At 46.1% G+C, this 17,204-nt stretch overlaps 1 protein-coding gene across 1 annotated transcript in view; it reads right to left on the bottom strand.

The window, feature by feature from the left end:
- Positions 1–807: 807 nt before the first annotated feature.
- PDE6D (phosphodiesterase 6D) overlaps positions 808–17,204 on the bottom strand; it is a 45,114-nt gene continuing 28,717 nt past the window's right edge. Inside the window, exons 2-5 of the mRNA XM_006264150.4 lie at positions 10,509–10,597; positions 5,873–5,998; positions 4,917–5,022; positions 808–1,455 (exon numbers count right to left, since the gene is read on the bottom strand). Of these exons, the coding sequence (XP_006264212.1) occupies positions 1,374–1,455; positions 4,917–5,022; positions 5,873–5,998; positions 10,509–10,597 (403 nt within the window). The 3' untranslated portion in view covers positions 808–1,373. The remainder of the gene's footprint in view (positions 1,456–4,916; positions 5,023–5,872; positions 5,999–10,508; positions 10,598–17,204) is intronic.

Raw genomic sequence — 17,204 nt, 5'->3', positions numbered from 1 at the left:
ACTTTCCTCTCTGGGATTAATGCTCTATTATCAAGTCCCTTAAAAATTAAAAGCGGGCTTATACTTCCACTCACAAGGGTTGAACTCAGGAGCTGAAACAGCGCACTTATTTCCTGTCCCGACACAGTTTAACCTCCTGATCCCTCTGGTCAAGTTGACCGGTATCGATGGATCATAAAGCCTCCAGTAAGCTTTGTGCAGGTGCTGAGGCCATGCTGAGATTTACTGAGGTTATGAAGGTTATAGCCCCCCTGGAGGTGGAAAGGGCAGTGGAGACGGAAGGTTTGTATATTTTATAGCAGGACTTCCCTTGCAAGTCACTGAAGATGGATTTATTTGGGGACTCCCAATGCAGCATTTCAGCCTCTAGTAAACTTCTGGAAGAGCATGGCTACCTCCAACCTATTCTGAGTTTGTAGACAGTGCAGGCAAGGGTAATGGCCAGTTCATTCAGCACAACCCAGCTTTCCAGATTGCACTGGGGAGCCAGTAGAACTTGGATAAGTGGATGTATGCCCTCTACTGCCCAAGAAATGAGTGAACCTGGCTTACTAGCGGCTGAATAAAACAGGAAGAAACTGTACCCAGTGGCATGGGATGCTTGTAGTGATGCCACAGGAAGACCTTGACATTTGGCTGGAGGTGCCACTTCTCGTAGGCAAGTGCTTTAGAAAGAACATAGAGCCCTTTGTGGCAGCAGCGCTGATAGGAGCTTTGCGTTGCTGCTGCTGGCTTGCAGACAAAGGGCTGCAAGCTGCATCTTTGTCTCTTGCATCCTGAAGGAAGGAAGGGGAGAAACAAGAGATGTGGCTTTTTCCATTTTTGGACGGTAGGAATGTTTTTAATTCAGAAATCGTGTTTGTACTTACATTAGGTAATATCACAGTCTATTTTACAAGTTGAGGGGATGAGGATGCATGGACCAGTTACACAGAAATCCTGTGAGAGGATCGAAACTAAACGTGAAGAGGTTTAATCCGAAACAAACTGAAACGTGTCGAAGGTTTGGCGCGAGTGGAAATGAGAGGTTATGTACCAGACGAGTACAAAGGATGAAACTAACATAATTTACAGTACTGGCTCTGCGTGACCACTGGTTTGCCCATTTCTATGAACAGTCTTGTTCCCGCTCCCATGGCGGAGATAGGGGTCAGGTCTCTCAGGACTCGGTCTGGTCTGGTCTGGTCTGCTCTGGTCTGGTCTGGTCAGGTCAGAGGGGAAAGCAAAATAATCGATGGGTGAAGGTCACAACCCATGTTGAGCTGGTCCCCAGGATCATCGCTATGGAAAGCATCTTCCACTTGGATAGTCAGGGGGGTCTGCACCAAGAACTGCGCTGAGGAAAACTAAACCAGCCCCAAGAGCCCCTGATCTCAAACGTAGAAAAGTCTCACCCTAGAAGTGCTTACAAGGAGGTCGTCATCGTAGAACTTGGTTTCTATAATAACATTACCGCTGTGGAAGGAAATTTCAGAAGAGAGGTTGGTCAGTCTCTACTCTTCATACTTCTATCTCCGCCAGTACTCGCTGGCTTCACTGAACGCTATCAGCAATGGACTGGCATCATCACAAGCAACCTTCCCTCTTATCAACCCCCTGCACCACTTCCTGCATTTTCCCTGAAATGGAAAAACTTGCTGACTGCATTCCAAGCAAGGGAGCGGCTTTCCCTCTCTTTTCCAAGCTTCTGCTTACTAGGTTACATATCACGCTGTCGGCTTACATAGTTATGAATGGTTAGCTGCTTCGCGACACTCCTGACATGAGAATCTAACAGTATGCCCAGCTGCTTTTGCTTAGCCCTCTGCTGGGAAATGCATAAAGCAGCAACTGTGCTCCCTGCTTTGCTCTTATGTGACCTCTAACACTGGGGAGCTACCTCTTTCGGGGATATCGTTTCTCCCAGAAACTCCTTAATGTGTGCACATCTTGTGAGCTGCAGTGGAGAGAATGCAGGCAGAATGCAGCTTTTGGTACGATTCCAAGTTGCATGGGTTTGAGCGTGTCAAAGCCTCCATGAGCAGGTCTAATTGGGAGTGTTTTTTAAATGGAGCAGCAGCAGGTGACCTGATACCAGGGTCCCCAGCACTGCTGAACCAGTGCCCTCGACAGAGGAAAGCATGTCTGTATTTTCTGGCCTGCACTGGAAGTGAACAAGTCTCTCAAGCCTTCCTGCCCTTCCATTCAGATGGCATGAAATCTAGAATCATAGAAAATTAAGGTTGGAAGGGACCTCAAGAGGTCATCTAGTCCCACCCCCTGCTCAAAGCAGGACCAGCCCCAACTGCATCATCCCAGCCAAGGCTTTGTTTAGCCGGGTCTTGAAAACCTCCAAGGATGGAGACTGGACCTCCTCTCTGGGGAGCCTGTTCCAGTGCTTCACCACCCTCCTAGTGAGAAAATTCTTCCTAATATCCAACCTAAACCTCCTTCGCTGCAACTTGAGCCCACGGCTCCTTGTTCTGCCATCTGCCAACACTGAGACCAGTCCAGCTCCATCCTCTTTTGAACACCTCTTCAGGTAGTTGAAGGCTGCTATTAAATCCCCCCTCAGTCTTGTCTTTTCTAGACTAAATAAGCCCAGTTCCCTCAGCCTCTCCTCACAAGTCATGTGCCCCAGCCCCTGAACCAATTTCATTGCCTTCCGCTGGACTCTCTCCAATTTGTCCACATCCTTTCTGAAGTGGGGGGCCCACAACTGGACACAGGACTCCAGATGCAGCCTCACCAGTGCTGAACAGAGGTGAAGAATCACTGCCCTTGACCAACTAGCAATACCAATGCAACCCAGGATGCCGTTAGCCTTCTTGGCACCAAAGGCACACTGCTGGCTCCTATTCAGCTTCTTGTCCTGTCACCCCAGGTGCTTTTCTGCAGAGCTGCTGCCCAGCCCGTCACCCCCAGCCTGCACCGATGCATGGGACTGCTCCACCCTAAGTGCAGGGTTTTGCACTTGTCCTTGTTGAACCTCATGAGATTCCTTTTGGCCCAATCCTCCAATCTGTCTAGGTCACTCTGAATCCTAGCCCTCCCCTCCAGTGTATCTACAACTCCCCCCAGCTTGGTGTCATCTGCAAACTTGCCGAGGGTACACCCCATCCCATCTTCTAGGTCACAATGAAGTTCCCAGTCAGCCTGGAAATCACCTCAGGGGGTTCTTGTGTGGTACCAACTGATGTTTTCAGACCCAAACTCTTAAGGGGGTGAAGCTGCAGGCGACTTAGGGCTGAAGGAAACGGACCAGAAAAGACACGCCTTCAGGCACTGCATAGCCCTCTGAAAGGATTTTAAGAGGCCTTTGGAGGGCAGGATGGAGAACTGAAAGACCTAGAAAGACTGGTGGGAACTTAGAGGAGAGGGAATAGAGGGCTGGAAAAGCCCCCTTGCACCCTGGATCATGCACAGTCCTTGCTCAGCTGTTCCCTCAGGAGAGCTGTTTTCCTGCTCTGCACCAGAGAATGGGCTCATGTGCACAAAGTCAGTGTATTCTCCTCCCCAGTGTTTTGCTCAGTGTTCAGCATCTCTTCATCTCTCTAAAAAGGGCTGGGAATAGAAATCCAAGATGGCAGAGCTGCCTCAAATCCCTCGCTGAGGGTCTAGCTTCTTTCCAAGCAAGGAGCAATAAGGGGGAAATTGGAGAGGAAGAGCCTTTGGGGAGGATACAGACATTCTGTGTTGTGACTGGCTGATCTCATCCTTCTATCTCAGCTGGTGACTGGCAAATAAGAGGTTTGCTGGCTCATGTCTAGGCTGGTTCTGGGGTGTGGGGGAGTTGTTTTTCTTTTTAAGGAGACCCTTTGGGAAGCAGCAGTCTCCAGGACTGCTTTCCATCATCTTACCAAAGCCTCTGTCCGTCAGCTCCTAATTGGAGTGATGCCCTGGTACCACGGTTCTCAACCTTTTCTAGACTGAGGGTGCCCCTCCATAACTCCTAAATTTGGCGGACCCAGCAGAGAATTGCTGCTATGCTGCCTCAGCTTCATGCAGTGGTTCTCAACCAGGGTCCTGCAACAGCCAGGTGGAACTGCCCTGCCCACCTCCTGCAGAGCCAGACCAGGAAGGGGCACAGTAGTGCCAGCTTCTGCCTGCACTGCACTCACCCAATGAACCTAATGTAGGCAAGAGTACCCACGCTCCACGCACCTATTTCCAGGAGATGCATGCAGGGTCAGACTGGGAAGAGGGAGGCAGCACTGGGCACTCCAGCTCTTCTCAGATGCCACAAAAGGCACATCAGGAAGTTTCACCCAGTTGAGAATCACTGCCGTAGCATATGCATATTGATCCAGCATTGCCCTTCCTACTTTGCTCCTCTCTCGTCCCTGCGTGATCTCCAACAGCATCTCCTCTAAAACAAAGGTGCCGGTTAAAGCAAGCTTTACTCTGACTTGGTGCTATGTGACTAATGGTTATCTCATATCTGAAAAAAAAGGAAATACAGCTAACGGCTTGCAAAACTATACAGTGTTGAAATAAGCATTGGAAGCCAACGCTGGGTCCTGTGAGCAATCCCCATGTGAAAAATCTCTATAGTGTTTTCTGAGGAAGAGCCAGTTCTCAATAGCTGGACTCTGAGAAGAGGTTAAATATCTTGGCTGGGATGTGAGGATGAAATATTCAAAACTCCTTCAGAGGTCACCTTTAAAAAAAAAAAGACAGCTCTAGTGTCTAATACAGGATCAATTCCAGTTTCTTAAAAGTTTTATTGGCTATATCAAAGCAAATTAGGCCTATGGGAAAGAGGAAAATGAGGTTGGCTCTATTCCTTTAAATCTCAGTAGCTGTTAATATCAAAGCTGACTGAATGCTGATAGCAACTTTCCCTTCTCCCCTTCCAATTTACCTTTTCAGCAAGCCTCCACTTTCACTCCTGCACCCCCAAGGAAATTCAGGTGCACTAACCCCAAGCCACTCACGTTAAAACGTTAGCTGGCATCATCTGTGATTCTGGTGCAGCTTCTATCAAGGACTGCCAAGTGTTTGTGGAGTTGGGGATCACGAAGCCAAATTCAAAGAACCATTCTGTAAGGCAAAAAGGAGAGGCAGACACTTCAGAAAATCCCCACAACAGTCCTTGAGCTCTCTCTACCTTGTCACACCCCCAGAACCGAGTGACCCACCTCACACCCTGCCAGCAGGTTATTTAAAATCAGAGGGGAAACACTATTTAAAAATGAATGTACAACTCAGACTGCACTAAGCATGCTCCTCTCCTCTGAACTAGGTGTTTCCTGTGCCCTTTACCACTGCACAGAGCCAGTCTCTACACACTCCACACTCAGTGGACATGCGAACCAGCCGAACAAGGAATAAAGAGGTCGGTCCTTCCCCATCAGGCCAGCCTGGAAGGAGTAGGTACACAATTAACAGTAAAGAAGACTATGAGCTCAGTATGCTCATGCATCCAAAAGCAAGTGTAGCAATGTGACAAGGCATGTTGGATTTTGCAGTTATGAGTCATATACAGAAGCCTTGTAAGAACTGCAGTACCAAAGCATACCACTGCTCCTTCTAGTTTGCTATCCAGCCTGATAGTGGCCTGCCCCAGATGCTACACTGGACTGTGCAAAAATCCCTGTAATGGACAGTCAGGGGGGAACCAGCTTGCAAAAGAAGCTTTCTCCCAGCCTTGGGCAGCTTGTAGTGGTTTTAGGCTCTGAAGCACAATTACCAGACTACTGGCATAAATGTACATGGAGAACTAGTGATATGAGCTTCAGTACTTGGGCCTGTTCCTTCCGATGTGCATGCGGCCTTGATGAGATTCTGAAAAAACCATGCTCAGTCCACTGTACTGCCAGCAATCCCGGCTGTTCTACAAAGGACCAATTTGCCACATGATGGCATGGCTGTGCATGGCCTACGAGGATACCTTCTAGACACTGCCCTTTGAAAAAAACTTTCTGTTCCAGTCGGAATTTTTCCATCTGTTCCGCTGAAGAGAAGTTCAGCTCCCGAGACACCGCTTTGCACTTCAGGATTTTCTTGGGAACTCGAGCTGTCAAACAGAGGGAGACAAGCATTATTCAGACCAGCAATGCAACGAACATGGCTGCTACACATACTATTCCATTATCCTTTGAAATGCTGCCCAGTGCTAATACAGAGGCTCAAAGCTCAGTGAGGGCAGAAGAGCTATGAGAGAGACTCATTTTAGATGGCTCAAAATGGGTTAAGGCTGAATGCTTTAAAAGTCTGTGGCAGAGGCAGGAATTAGAACACGTGCCTCCTGACTTCTAATACCTGGCAATCTCCTACTAAAACTGTACTTCCCCAGGTTAAAATGTGACCTACAGCACTGAAAATTACTTTACAATGTGCTCAACCTGGCAAGCAGCTGGAGAGCTGCTCTGCACATTAAACAGGTAACACCTCTTGCTTCTGCTTCCTGCCTCGGGCTCTGTGAATCCCAATCAAATGCAAATTGCTGCTTTCCAGCCCAGCAAGCACTATTCTATCCATGTTGTGTATGTATTGGGAGCTGTCCCTTAAATGTAGAAGTCTGTTCTGCAAAATAACCATCCTGAGATGGATCACTGTCTCAAAACCTGTACTGAGCTGGACAATCAGAAATGTCTGTGTGGCTGGGCTATCGCTGTCTCCCCCTGTCCCGGTCAATAGGAAGATATACTTGATGATAGATTTTTTTGTCTTTGGGGGAACAAGAGAAGAAGGGGGAATCTGGAAGCACCAGCTAACGGGCTGAAATGTCCTAATAACAAGGATAATGGGGCGATCAGTACGCTAATAAGCTACCAAGTCCTTCACTCTTGAGCAATGTGATCCATATATATTCTTACATCATACCAGTCTTTTCATATAAATGTATTTAATAATAGAGACAAGGGAATACAGATGGAATGTACTTTTTATGAGCGGAACTGCTACTAAATGAAAGCCTATCAAAAGGTCCAGGAGCAGACAGTAAAGCTGCTGTTCAATAAAAGGAAAAGCCCATCAAACCCCAGGCAAATCCATTTAATGGAGTGGGACCTCAATGCAGTGCTAGCTTAGAGAGCCAGAGGGGACCACGATGTGAACTGCACTTTAGTCTTAGGGAGAGGTACAGATGCCAGATCTCAGAAACCTGGATTGGAGCTCCCTGAAATGTCACACCCTCCCCTCCCTAATGGCTTTGTACTATTTTTGCAGAATTAGCAAGTATACTAGCTCTTCGTGATTGCATTTCAACATGGAAAAATGTAGATTATTTATTAATTTACGAGTGGAATCTCATGCATATACATCAAGGTAGACTGATTTTTAAATAACAGCATTTTAATCATGATTTAAAATCATTGGGCAGAAAACCTTGACTGAAATAATTCATTTTAATCTTGTTTTGCTTTTATATTTTATGGTTATTTTGCTGAAGAAAATGTGATTCTTGTTGCTTGGTGTTTGTTAGAATACACTAAGCTGTAAGTTGACATGGCCTTTACACTACATGGGAGTCTACTTCTGCCTAGCCAGGGGATAAGCATTTATTTAAGTGATTAAATACCTTAACAAATATTTATTCAGATTCTTAATTTTTTTACATTTTTATTAGGTTAGAAAATGGCAAATAACATTTATTTACTAGCTGAATTGCTCTGCGTCAAGCTGCATTTGGATGGAAATAGAAATTCAATTAACAGGCGCAAAAGCCACATTTTTCATTTTTTTTAATTAAGTGTGCAGGATGCATAAAAGCAATTTTATAAACACTTGCATATGAAATTAACTGACTGTTTGGAAGTGGAACTATTACTGTGTGTTTCTAATTGCAATGTCCTTCAAGATTTTTTAGAACTAGCAGATATCAGCCTTTCACACCTCACTTCTGGTCACAGATGGGAAGAGGAGAAGTTTTTCCTGCTTTCCCGACTCTTGTGTTCTGCGCTTACGCAGTTAGATAAATTGAAAAGAAGACCAGACTCTTTTTTTTTTTTTTTTTTGCACCTCCAAAGAGGCTACCGCTGGCAAAAGCTCTCTCTCTGCTTAGAACATGACTTCCTCATTTCACTTTAAAAAAAAATTCAACTGCAACTGCACACTGCTTTAAATATTACTTTACTTGAAATAGTAAGCATGGGTTTAATAGAGGGTGTCAGGATTTCAAATTTAATTTTAAAAAGGCTTATTTTTTACAAATATCTATTGAAGTCCAATAGACACCCAGTGTAAATAAATGTTCATTGATCTTTATCCCATTTGCTATGTATTTGCCTCTACTATCAATAGCTGGGGGCTTACCATGAATTGCCATGACAAAGCAATACCCTCAAAGATGCACATGCTACACATCTTAAAGCCTGTCAGGATCTCTCAGGTCCATCTTAAACCTAAAAGCTCCTTAGGATGCTTGTCCCCACTAGCCCTCTTGGGAAGCCGTTCCAGAATACCTCCCCCTTCTCCTTCTGCTGGCTGGAAATGACACGGCTCCAGTCTCGGTTTATTCCCGGTCAGGCTGTACTCCCTCGCTCTTAGGCAAATGCCCTTTAGATAAAGTAGCTCTTCTCCCTTCTGGCGTTTATCCCCCTGACTTATTTATACAGAATAATCATATTCATCACAATCCTGCGAGAGAAGATTGTGAAATAAAGTCTTAGCAAGGCCTTCGTCAGCACCTGCTGCTGTTTGAATTCAACTTTCCTGAGCCTGGGTGACTAGCACTAGAACTGCATGCAGTATTGCAGAAGGCCTTAACTGTACCTTGAATAATGGCATTTATTAATAGCCCCATATGGGATAAAGTCCCAAACAGCTCTGAAATAGGCAAGTATTGCTTCTTTTAACAGGGAGGAGCAGTCAAAGGCAGAAAGAAATTATACAGCTTGGCAAGTGAGAAAACTGGGAACAGAACTCACGAGTCCCAGCTCCCAGCCTTTTGCTTCATTCAGAAACACATGCTCCGGCAACCTACGGTACTTAAAATTAGCCAAGAAGTCTAACGGGTTATTTGGCTACATTGAAGGGAGAGGACTCACAAGCTGCTAGTGCAGGGGCAGGCAATTATTTTTGACTGAGGGCCGCTTACTGAGTTTTGGCAAGCCACTGAGGGCCATATGACAGGCAGCCAGGGGCAGGTAAATATTAATTTTCTAAATTTTTAAGGGGCCCCGCGGGCTGGATAGAATAGCCTGGCAGGCCGCATCCGGCCCACGGGCCACATTTTGCCCACCCCCGTGCTAGTGCCTCTGAGGGGAAGCTATCTGAAAAGGAAACCAGAAAACAACAGGAACACCTGACTTGATATTTTCTGCTTCCTCAAGCCGTCTCATTTCTCCCACAGCTCCTGTCGGCCACTCTCTGTCTTTTCAACACTTTCTCTATACAGTGGCTAGCAAAAAAAGGCAAAGCAGAACCACCAGTTTCAACGATTTAAGCTAGTTCCCTATAAAAAGGGACTTGCTGTACTGAGGTTTTGATGCATGCTGCTGAACACAATGCCTCAGTTTCAAAACCGGTGCAGTGTGTTCCTGATTTGAAAGTTTTCTCCAGGTATGTGATGCTAGCAGAGTAAATTCCTACACACATTAACAGGAGTGTTGCTAACCTGCTGCTGGAAAAGCACTGGTATGAGATTAAGGGGAGTCTTATAAACAAGGCTGAACTGGGTGGAGTTCAGAAATGGTTGGATTAACATTTTACCACAGTGCTTCCATCTTCCAGCTTTGAATCACGACCCTCCCATGACAGCATCGGCCTCCTTTTTGCAGAGATGGCCGGTCATTTCTAACTGTAGTGGACAGATTGGGCACTGGATGAGGGGTAGCAAACTTGCTCCGCTTCTGTCTCGAGTTAGCTCGGGACCCAGATCTCTAGTTGAAAGAATAGCGGATTAACCATGTGCGGTACAGTCCCCTACGGCTGAGATTACCCACCCCCTCTACTCTGATAGTCTTATCATCATTTACAAAAGGGGTAATGGTTCCCGTTGTCCACTCTGGTACCATATACCTTTATAAACTGGTGGCCTACCTGTGGCAGTAACAGATTTCCCAATTCATACATACACCTTTATTCTTCAGGATCCAGCTGCTTCCCCCAATGTGCACACCAGTAAGTGACACTGATGTAAGCACAAGGCCAAGTTCACTCCACTCTTTACCTGCCCTTGCATGCTGCTCACTTAATCAGAAATGCCCTTTTGCATGAATTTGCTGAGGCCAGACCCGACCCTATGTGACAGGTTCTCGACACTTGTAAGTTCCCTTTCAATTGCCTTCCATTATGGATAAGCTTGCATGGGATATTAAATAGGAAAGCACTTTCTTGCAAGATGAAAACATAATGGGAAATGGAGCACTGTGCTAGGCCTGTGGGAATGGATTCCAAGGGTAGAAAAGAAAAAGCCTTCATACCATTACCTAGGACAGAAAAAAGAAATGGAAAGCAAAGATGTAAGACTTCTCACCCCAAGGCACTGCAAGAGTTACGCTTATTTTCACCTTGCGCCCACTGACTGCAGCGGTGCCCACAAGCATTACCAGCCCAAGATACCCAGTGAAGCCACGCAATACCTTCATGCTCCACTCCCGGCACGGACAAATCTTCTGTTCCTTGCCAGAGGATTTTCCCCGTCTCCGCATCCCGAAGGTTCATCCAATTTCTGATTGAGAAGCAATTAAGGAAAAATAAACTGGGCCTGTTGTTAAACTATGTCCACCATCCTTTATCACATGCTGAAACAAGGTTGTTTGAATTAAGCAGCTGAATTGCAATAAACTTTGGATGGCCACACCGGGCGCATCCAGATGAGTGTGCATGTGTGCTATGTAGCACTGCAGACCTGTCTTCAGCACTGCACACCCCACACATGCAAGCATTCCTTGCACTGCTAATTTGCAGCATGGGGGGGGGGGTTGACACTGATAAATCCTGCTGTCAAAAAAACTCACACTAGATGAAAGTGGGGTGGCGCATGTGGCGGCAGTGTGTCACCTGAAACTAGAAACTGGCCAGCTACAGCCACGCTCTGATTGTTGGCCAGGCTCCCTGCCACTGGATCACCACTGCTGAAAGCTCCCACGACCCAGGTAAAGCTGCTGGAGCCAGCCCAAGTGCTGGCCCCAGCCTCCCCTACCCCACCCAGGGCCATTTGCCGCATGCCAGAGCATGTGTGCATGGGCATTCCCCAGGGACAGCTATGTGCCACTGCTATTTGTCCCCAGGGAAACGCATGCACGCACTCATCTGGACGCGCCCAGTCTCCAATCGCAGCACTTTCCTCTCCTGGTTTAAAACCAAATGCACCAAGTCATGATCAAGTTAGTCCCACAAGAGCTGTACATGCACATATTCAGCTTTCACTTGAACTGCATGCTTATTATTAGCCATGTTGACCATTTCCAACTAATATATACTGGAGAAAACGCATCACTGATTGCAGTGCTATAGGGAAATGAGTAGCATTACCACCCAATAAAAGTTGTCACCCTGAGAAACCCTTGCCTTTTGCCAGTAGCAGGGAACTCTATCCTGAAAGCCACCGGCACTGTCCCCTCTTCAGATTCATGGGAATAGGGGAAAGACCATATTTCTTTTTTTCTGTTTTGCTAAAGGGAAGAGTATTGGCTCAGTCTTATTTCCCTGATGAGCAGACTGCAATAAGAAGGGCTGTTCTACTCCTGGTCAGCATGAGTGATTTTCATTCAACTGAAAAGCCTCTAAGCAAAGTAGCGCTGTGGTGTTCCCCAGCCTGGTGGGAGCGAAGAGAGCAAGTGTCAGCCTTCTGGTGGTCTGGACCGCAGAGTTACGCAGAAGTGTGGCATGCCCAACTTTCCCAAGGCAGAGACAGCAGGTAGATGAAGTGTTTTATCTGTGCCTCCTGGTGTGAGCGTGTGTAACGTACACTATGAAAAGAGGCTGCCAAGCTGCATTAGGTGGTCGGATCGTCTGGAATAGGGATGCACCCTTTTGAAAGCCTGAGGCTAACTTGCCAAAATCCTAAGGGAGCGCTCCCTGCTCCAAAGGCTCCAAGGAGTCACTGGCATATGTTTACGTGTAGATGCAAAGCAGAGACAGTCTTTGAGAGAGACTGCAGTGTGAACCAGATGGAAAAAAACAAGATTAAAATGTTGGTTACTTTTTTTTTTTTTATAGAAATGCTCTCTCTGAACCAATGGTTCTCACCCAGGGTGCCGCAAGATCTTTTGTAGGGTGCCCTGAGTGAAGAGATAAGGGCAGACAGGCTAATTTGTGCCTGGCTGCTGCCCTGCCCCGAATGCTTGACCTCTCTTCAAGGAGGTGAGCACTGTAATAAATACATTCATTTTTGAAATGGGGTGCTGCTCAATTCACAAAAGTGATGGAGGGGTGCCTTGATTCAAACGAGAGGTGCACTGACTCTAAAAAGGTTGAGGAGCACTGCTCTAGGCGTTGGTTAGTACACAGCCACGTCCATTTTTGTGCTGAGTGCTCTCCAAATCTTCACGGGACAGTTCCTGCTGGGAAAAAATTCACTAAGGCAGTGTAAACTGACCTTTTTGGCAGAAATGCCACAACTTAGCCCCTGTGCCCTCCCTGGGTGCCACCCCAATCTTCTTCCCCTGCTCTATAGTTTCTGCCCAGTCTGTTGTTTTGCTTTCTGCTCCTTGTCCTGTGATCACTGCCCCATCTGCTGTTTTCTGCCCCTTGCCCTGGCTGCCATCGTGATGCCTGTCCCCTCCCCAGTCCACTGTGGGCCACTTGCAGTGCGTGTGCCCTGGTCTAAGGTGTCAGGAGGAGGACAGTGTGTAATGCTTATGCAAGTCAACTCTCTGCTGTAGCAGCACAACGCCAGACGGTCTTGAAGAGACACCTGAGAGAGGACCTTGGGGATGAACTTGGGGGGGTCTTATGATGCACAGGGAAATGGCAAGGAAGCTGTGTGAGGGATACGTGGGAGTGAACTGAAACAGCAGCATGATAGATAGGGGCACAGCGAGGTCAGGAGGGTGCGGGGGGAGTACTCTTGCATCCACCTCAGGTGCTGATGCTCCAGGCAGACTCAAACTCTTAATCTCTGTATTGATCACTCAAGGTCTGTCTGAGGCTGGTGGGGGGGAAAGCAGATGCTTTACCAACTCTTGCTTGGCAAAGTTTGTTTTAAAATTGCATGTAGGAGTGGGAAAGGAAAAAGGCTGGTTAAAAATGGCAGCCTTCTAGCAAGGTTTCTAACAGACGTGCTTAAAAACTGGACGTGGAAAAGAGAGTTGTGGGCGGTCACCACCTGTACACCTATAGATGTTATACCAGACGAACATCATGAATTAGGCAATCCCCCTCCATTGACGGCATTTCTAAAGCTGCTGTTACTCCTGTATCTGAGCGTTACTCTTTATAACATGCCTGTGATGGGAGGAGGTCCAGATTTTTAGTTATGCAGGTATTGCTCCACTGAGTGACTTGTCAGAAGTTGCGCATGAAGCCTCTGATGGAGCAGGGAAGTGAACCTACATTTCTCAGTCGTCCAAGTCCCACAACAGTATTGTAACCATGGGATGGATCTCCCTCCCTCCCTTCTCACAAATTTTTGCATTCCTCCTGCATACCAAGGTGTCAAAGCCCATTGAATACATATAGTCTCACAGCTCTGTTAATCAAATGAACACAACTGAGATGGATGAGGGTGACAGACGTAGTTAGCCATATTAGTCTGAAAGCGTATGGTATCAGGCTGTAGTGATGTACTTCTGGTCATTAGAGAAAAACGGTGAATGCCATTAACCCTGTACCTTAACTCTAACAGAATTTCTCTCTCTCACATCCAAAGGAAGGGCAGTCATTTTAAATTGGACAATGCAGTCTTAAGAATAGAGGTGTCAGGCTTCTAGGCAGTCTCTTGCCAAATTTTGTTCTGTATTGATGTTTCACTGCAATGGTAAATCCATGCGAGATGGTCAGAACACAGCACAGGGGAGACAATCGAGTTAAAGATCGATAAGAAGTGAAAAGCTAGATCCCCGGTGCCTGGAGTTTACAGGTCAGCAATATACATCACAGTTCCTGGCTGATACCTCACATTTCAACAATCAAGGCAGCTGTTGACCCTGCTTACCGTGCAGAACCGAAGAACTAAAGGTTTAAAGTACCGAGGTAGCTACAGGACTCCTGACTGTGACAACTCTGTATTAACTCCATCTGAGTTCTTCCAGCTTTCTATGAATGAAAAATAAACTGACAGATGGCATCAGCCTGACCTTTGGGCAGGAGCTCAAGAAAAGGGCTAGAAAAACCACGCAGAAAGAAATGGCTCAACTGTCTTTCCTATGCACTCAGAAACCACAGGAGACCACAGGGCGCTAGCTGTTTTAAGTATACATTTTCTAGCAGCTGAGCATTAAAAGGGAAAAAACCAACCTCTAAGTATGTGCACGCTGAAATATCACCTGGAGGAAGACAAGGTTCCTCTAATTCAAGTTCTTTGGGTAGTGGTGTTTGCTTTTTGAAAAAGCAGAGACAAACGTGAAAACGGTTTTGTAATTCAAAACTTGAGTTCATTCACAGAACTTAATACAACGGGACAGAAAAAATACCACAAGTCCCTGGCTAGGGAATACCCAGCAGAGCACCAGCTGTACTGCTTACCTAGTTAGCAGCTTAGCATACTATTTTTGTCATCTCGAACAGAAAGCCTGGTACTAGGACATACCCCATAGCGAAGAAAATGGAGATCTCGAACCAAACCCACACGTGCTGTTATTTCCTAATGTGTTTAATTGGTTCAAGATTCTTCCATCTCAGCATGAGAGAGATTGTTACTAAAAATAAAAATTCTCCATCTTCTTTCTGAACAGCAGTGGGGACCTGCAGGCAGGATGGAGAGGGTGGTTTAAATATTGTTAAGCAAAAAAAGGGTGCACTGATATGAGCTTAACACAATCATTCTTTGTGTGGAAAGCTTGGGTCAGAAGTTAAGAGGAGGAAACTTTGTAAGTGCAAGTCAGGGAAAAGATACAGGGCCAGGAAATTCTGACCTCGTTAAGTTAGGAGAAGCAACAACAGTATATTTGTACTGTAGATTCTCACCCAGACAGTGCAAGACCCCCGTCACCATTATTCTCGTGCTCCTGCTTTTTCCTACAGGAAAGAGGATCTGATTTAAGGTTGCATAGGTCAAATCACCTTCAGTCCTGAAGGCAAGGAAGGATTAGGTAGCAGAGCAGAAGGAAGGAAGGGAGTACTGTCAATCTATTTTTATTCACCACCTACTGGGTCAGCAAAGTCTTATATGCTAGCTCTGTAGTAGCTGCAATGTAACTTGCTTTATATACATGACATAAATTAAGCTTCCTCACACACGCACTCCATTCAACCTGATGAAGAGCAGTTAGGGATGCAGCATCTAATTCAGGGTCTGCTGTCTTGAACATCTCTGATCTAACGAGAAAAGAAATGTTTTCTTTTCCTGTATCTGTCAGAAACGTCATTTTCTTTTTAATTCACAAAGACGTCCAAACGTCCCGATTCATCTTGAAATGCTTGGCACTGCAAAAGACTCAGTGTGTTCCCGTGCTGTTAAATAGGGATGGCCTTAATGGAAGAGGAGGAGGAGGAATTCAGGCAGAATTAATCACCGTGTAGCATGTGGAGAGAGGGATAGGCGTTGCCTCTACCTTGCTATTGTTTGTGCCATTTTCTAACATTTTCCCCTGGTGCATGCCTAATTCCTTTTGGAAAACCTGCAGCTGCCAACTGCTGCTACTCTTTCCACTCTGCTGCAGCTCATTCTCAGTTTTGGGCCAGGCTATCCTGACTCCCCCACATCCCTAGGAATCTCTGCAGGCCTCTTATCATTCTTAATGAAAGCAACCTACTTTCTGTAGCCACTTCTTGCAGCTACGCCATTCACCAAAGTCTTTCCCAGCTGCTTATATGTATGCAATATAGAATTCAAAACGGTGCGCAACACATCAGGCGTGATCAGGATGTCAGCGTAGCCCAGAGTAAGCAATATCTGAAAGAATAACGGGCAAACTGAGGGCAAGATCAAAAACCCCTGCAACTTTCTAAAATCACAGAGTTGTTGCAGCACCTCCAGCCTCCAATGAGGCTTCTGTTCTAACCCACCCAACTTGCATTCCTGATTTGATAATGTTGCCCGACTGAAAGCATAAACAACCAGGCATTCATGGTATGGGGGGGCAGTGCTGTAGTTTTAAAGGTGTATAGTTTGGTAACTAGTACAAAGCAACTTTTAGTAGCCTATACGGATCAGATGTAGACTTTCCGGATAGTATATTTTTAATAAGAGGTTTTAACTTTGACTTCACAGCATCTGATTTTTCAGAGCTAGCCCCGTGGACCTGAACAGAACGGTTGGAGATGTTTCCTCTGGCATCTCGAAACCAATACTGGTGGGTGCCAAGGGTATTGAATAGAGGACGGATCATTCTACAGATATCTGGTTCAATGCTCTCCCTCCATACCATCCGTTTCTGCCACTGTTGGAGACACAGTACTGGGCTAGATGGACCATAGGTCTGACCCAGTATGGCACTTCCTTTGTTCTCATGACTTCAGAACACTAGGAGATGGCCGGCAAATTACTGGTTTAAGGATTAGGTCACCCAAATGGCTGACAGTTCCCTCCCCTCCGCCCCCCAACACCAGTCATTCTCCCTCTAACACCCCTTCCCACTCCTTCCTACTTTTACAGCTCCTAGACCCCAATCTGGTAAAGCACATACAAGAGTTAAGCAAATGCTTAAGTACTTTGCTCAATCAAAGCCCTTGAGTCCACTCTACTTGCACATAAAACAACACTGCTACTTGAGGGTTTAATACGTAGTACTTACTGGCTCTGACAGCGTGTTACAGAGCATAAGTATTTCTTCACGGCCCAAAGTTAAAAGACTGTATGAAATCATATTAGAAGGGACTGGAAGAGAGTCCGTCCACTTCATCCACTAATAAAAGTGCTGAAACAAATACAGAACCAAGCAGTTATTGCTCAAATGCCATCATCACCTCTGGGTGTTTTAAGGCATGCACAAAGCATCTCACCTCAGCCTACTACCAAACAATGACATACGCCCGGGGCTCCAGATTAACAAGAAAGGATGCTTATATATACACACTGCAGGAGCACAGAGCTTCTTCAATTCAGCGGTGAAAAGCCAGCTTTCTTAGCAGTGAAGGACAAGGCATCAGTTACTGTGCTCCTCGAAAAACAATTTGGGGTGGTACAAATAGGAAAGGTGCTCTTGTTAAGCCCCAAATGGAAGGAAGCCAAT

This window comes from Alligator mississippiensis, chromosome 7, assembly GCF_030867095.1.
Source record: "Alligator mississippiensis isolate rAllMis1 chromosome 7, rAllMis1, whole genome shotgun sequence".
Lineage (NCBI taxonomy): Eukaryota > Metazoa > Chordata > Crocodylia > Alligatoridae > Alligator > Alligator mississippiensis.
This window is presented reverse-complemented; position numbering and strand designations above follow the sequence as displayed.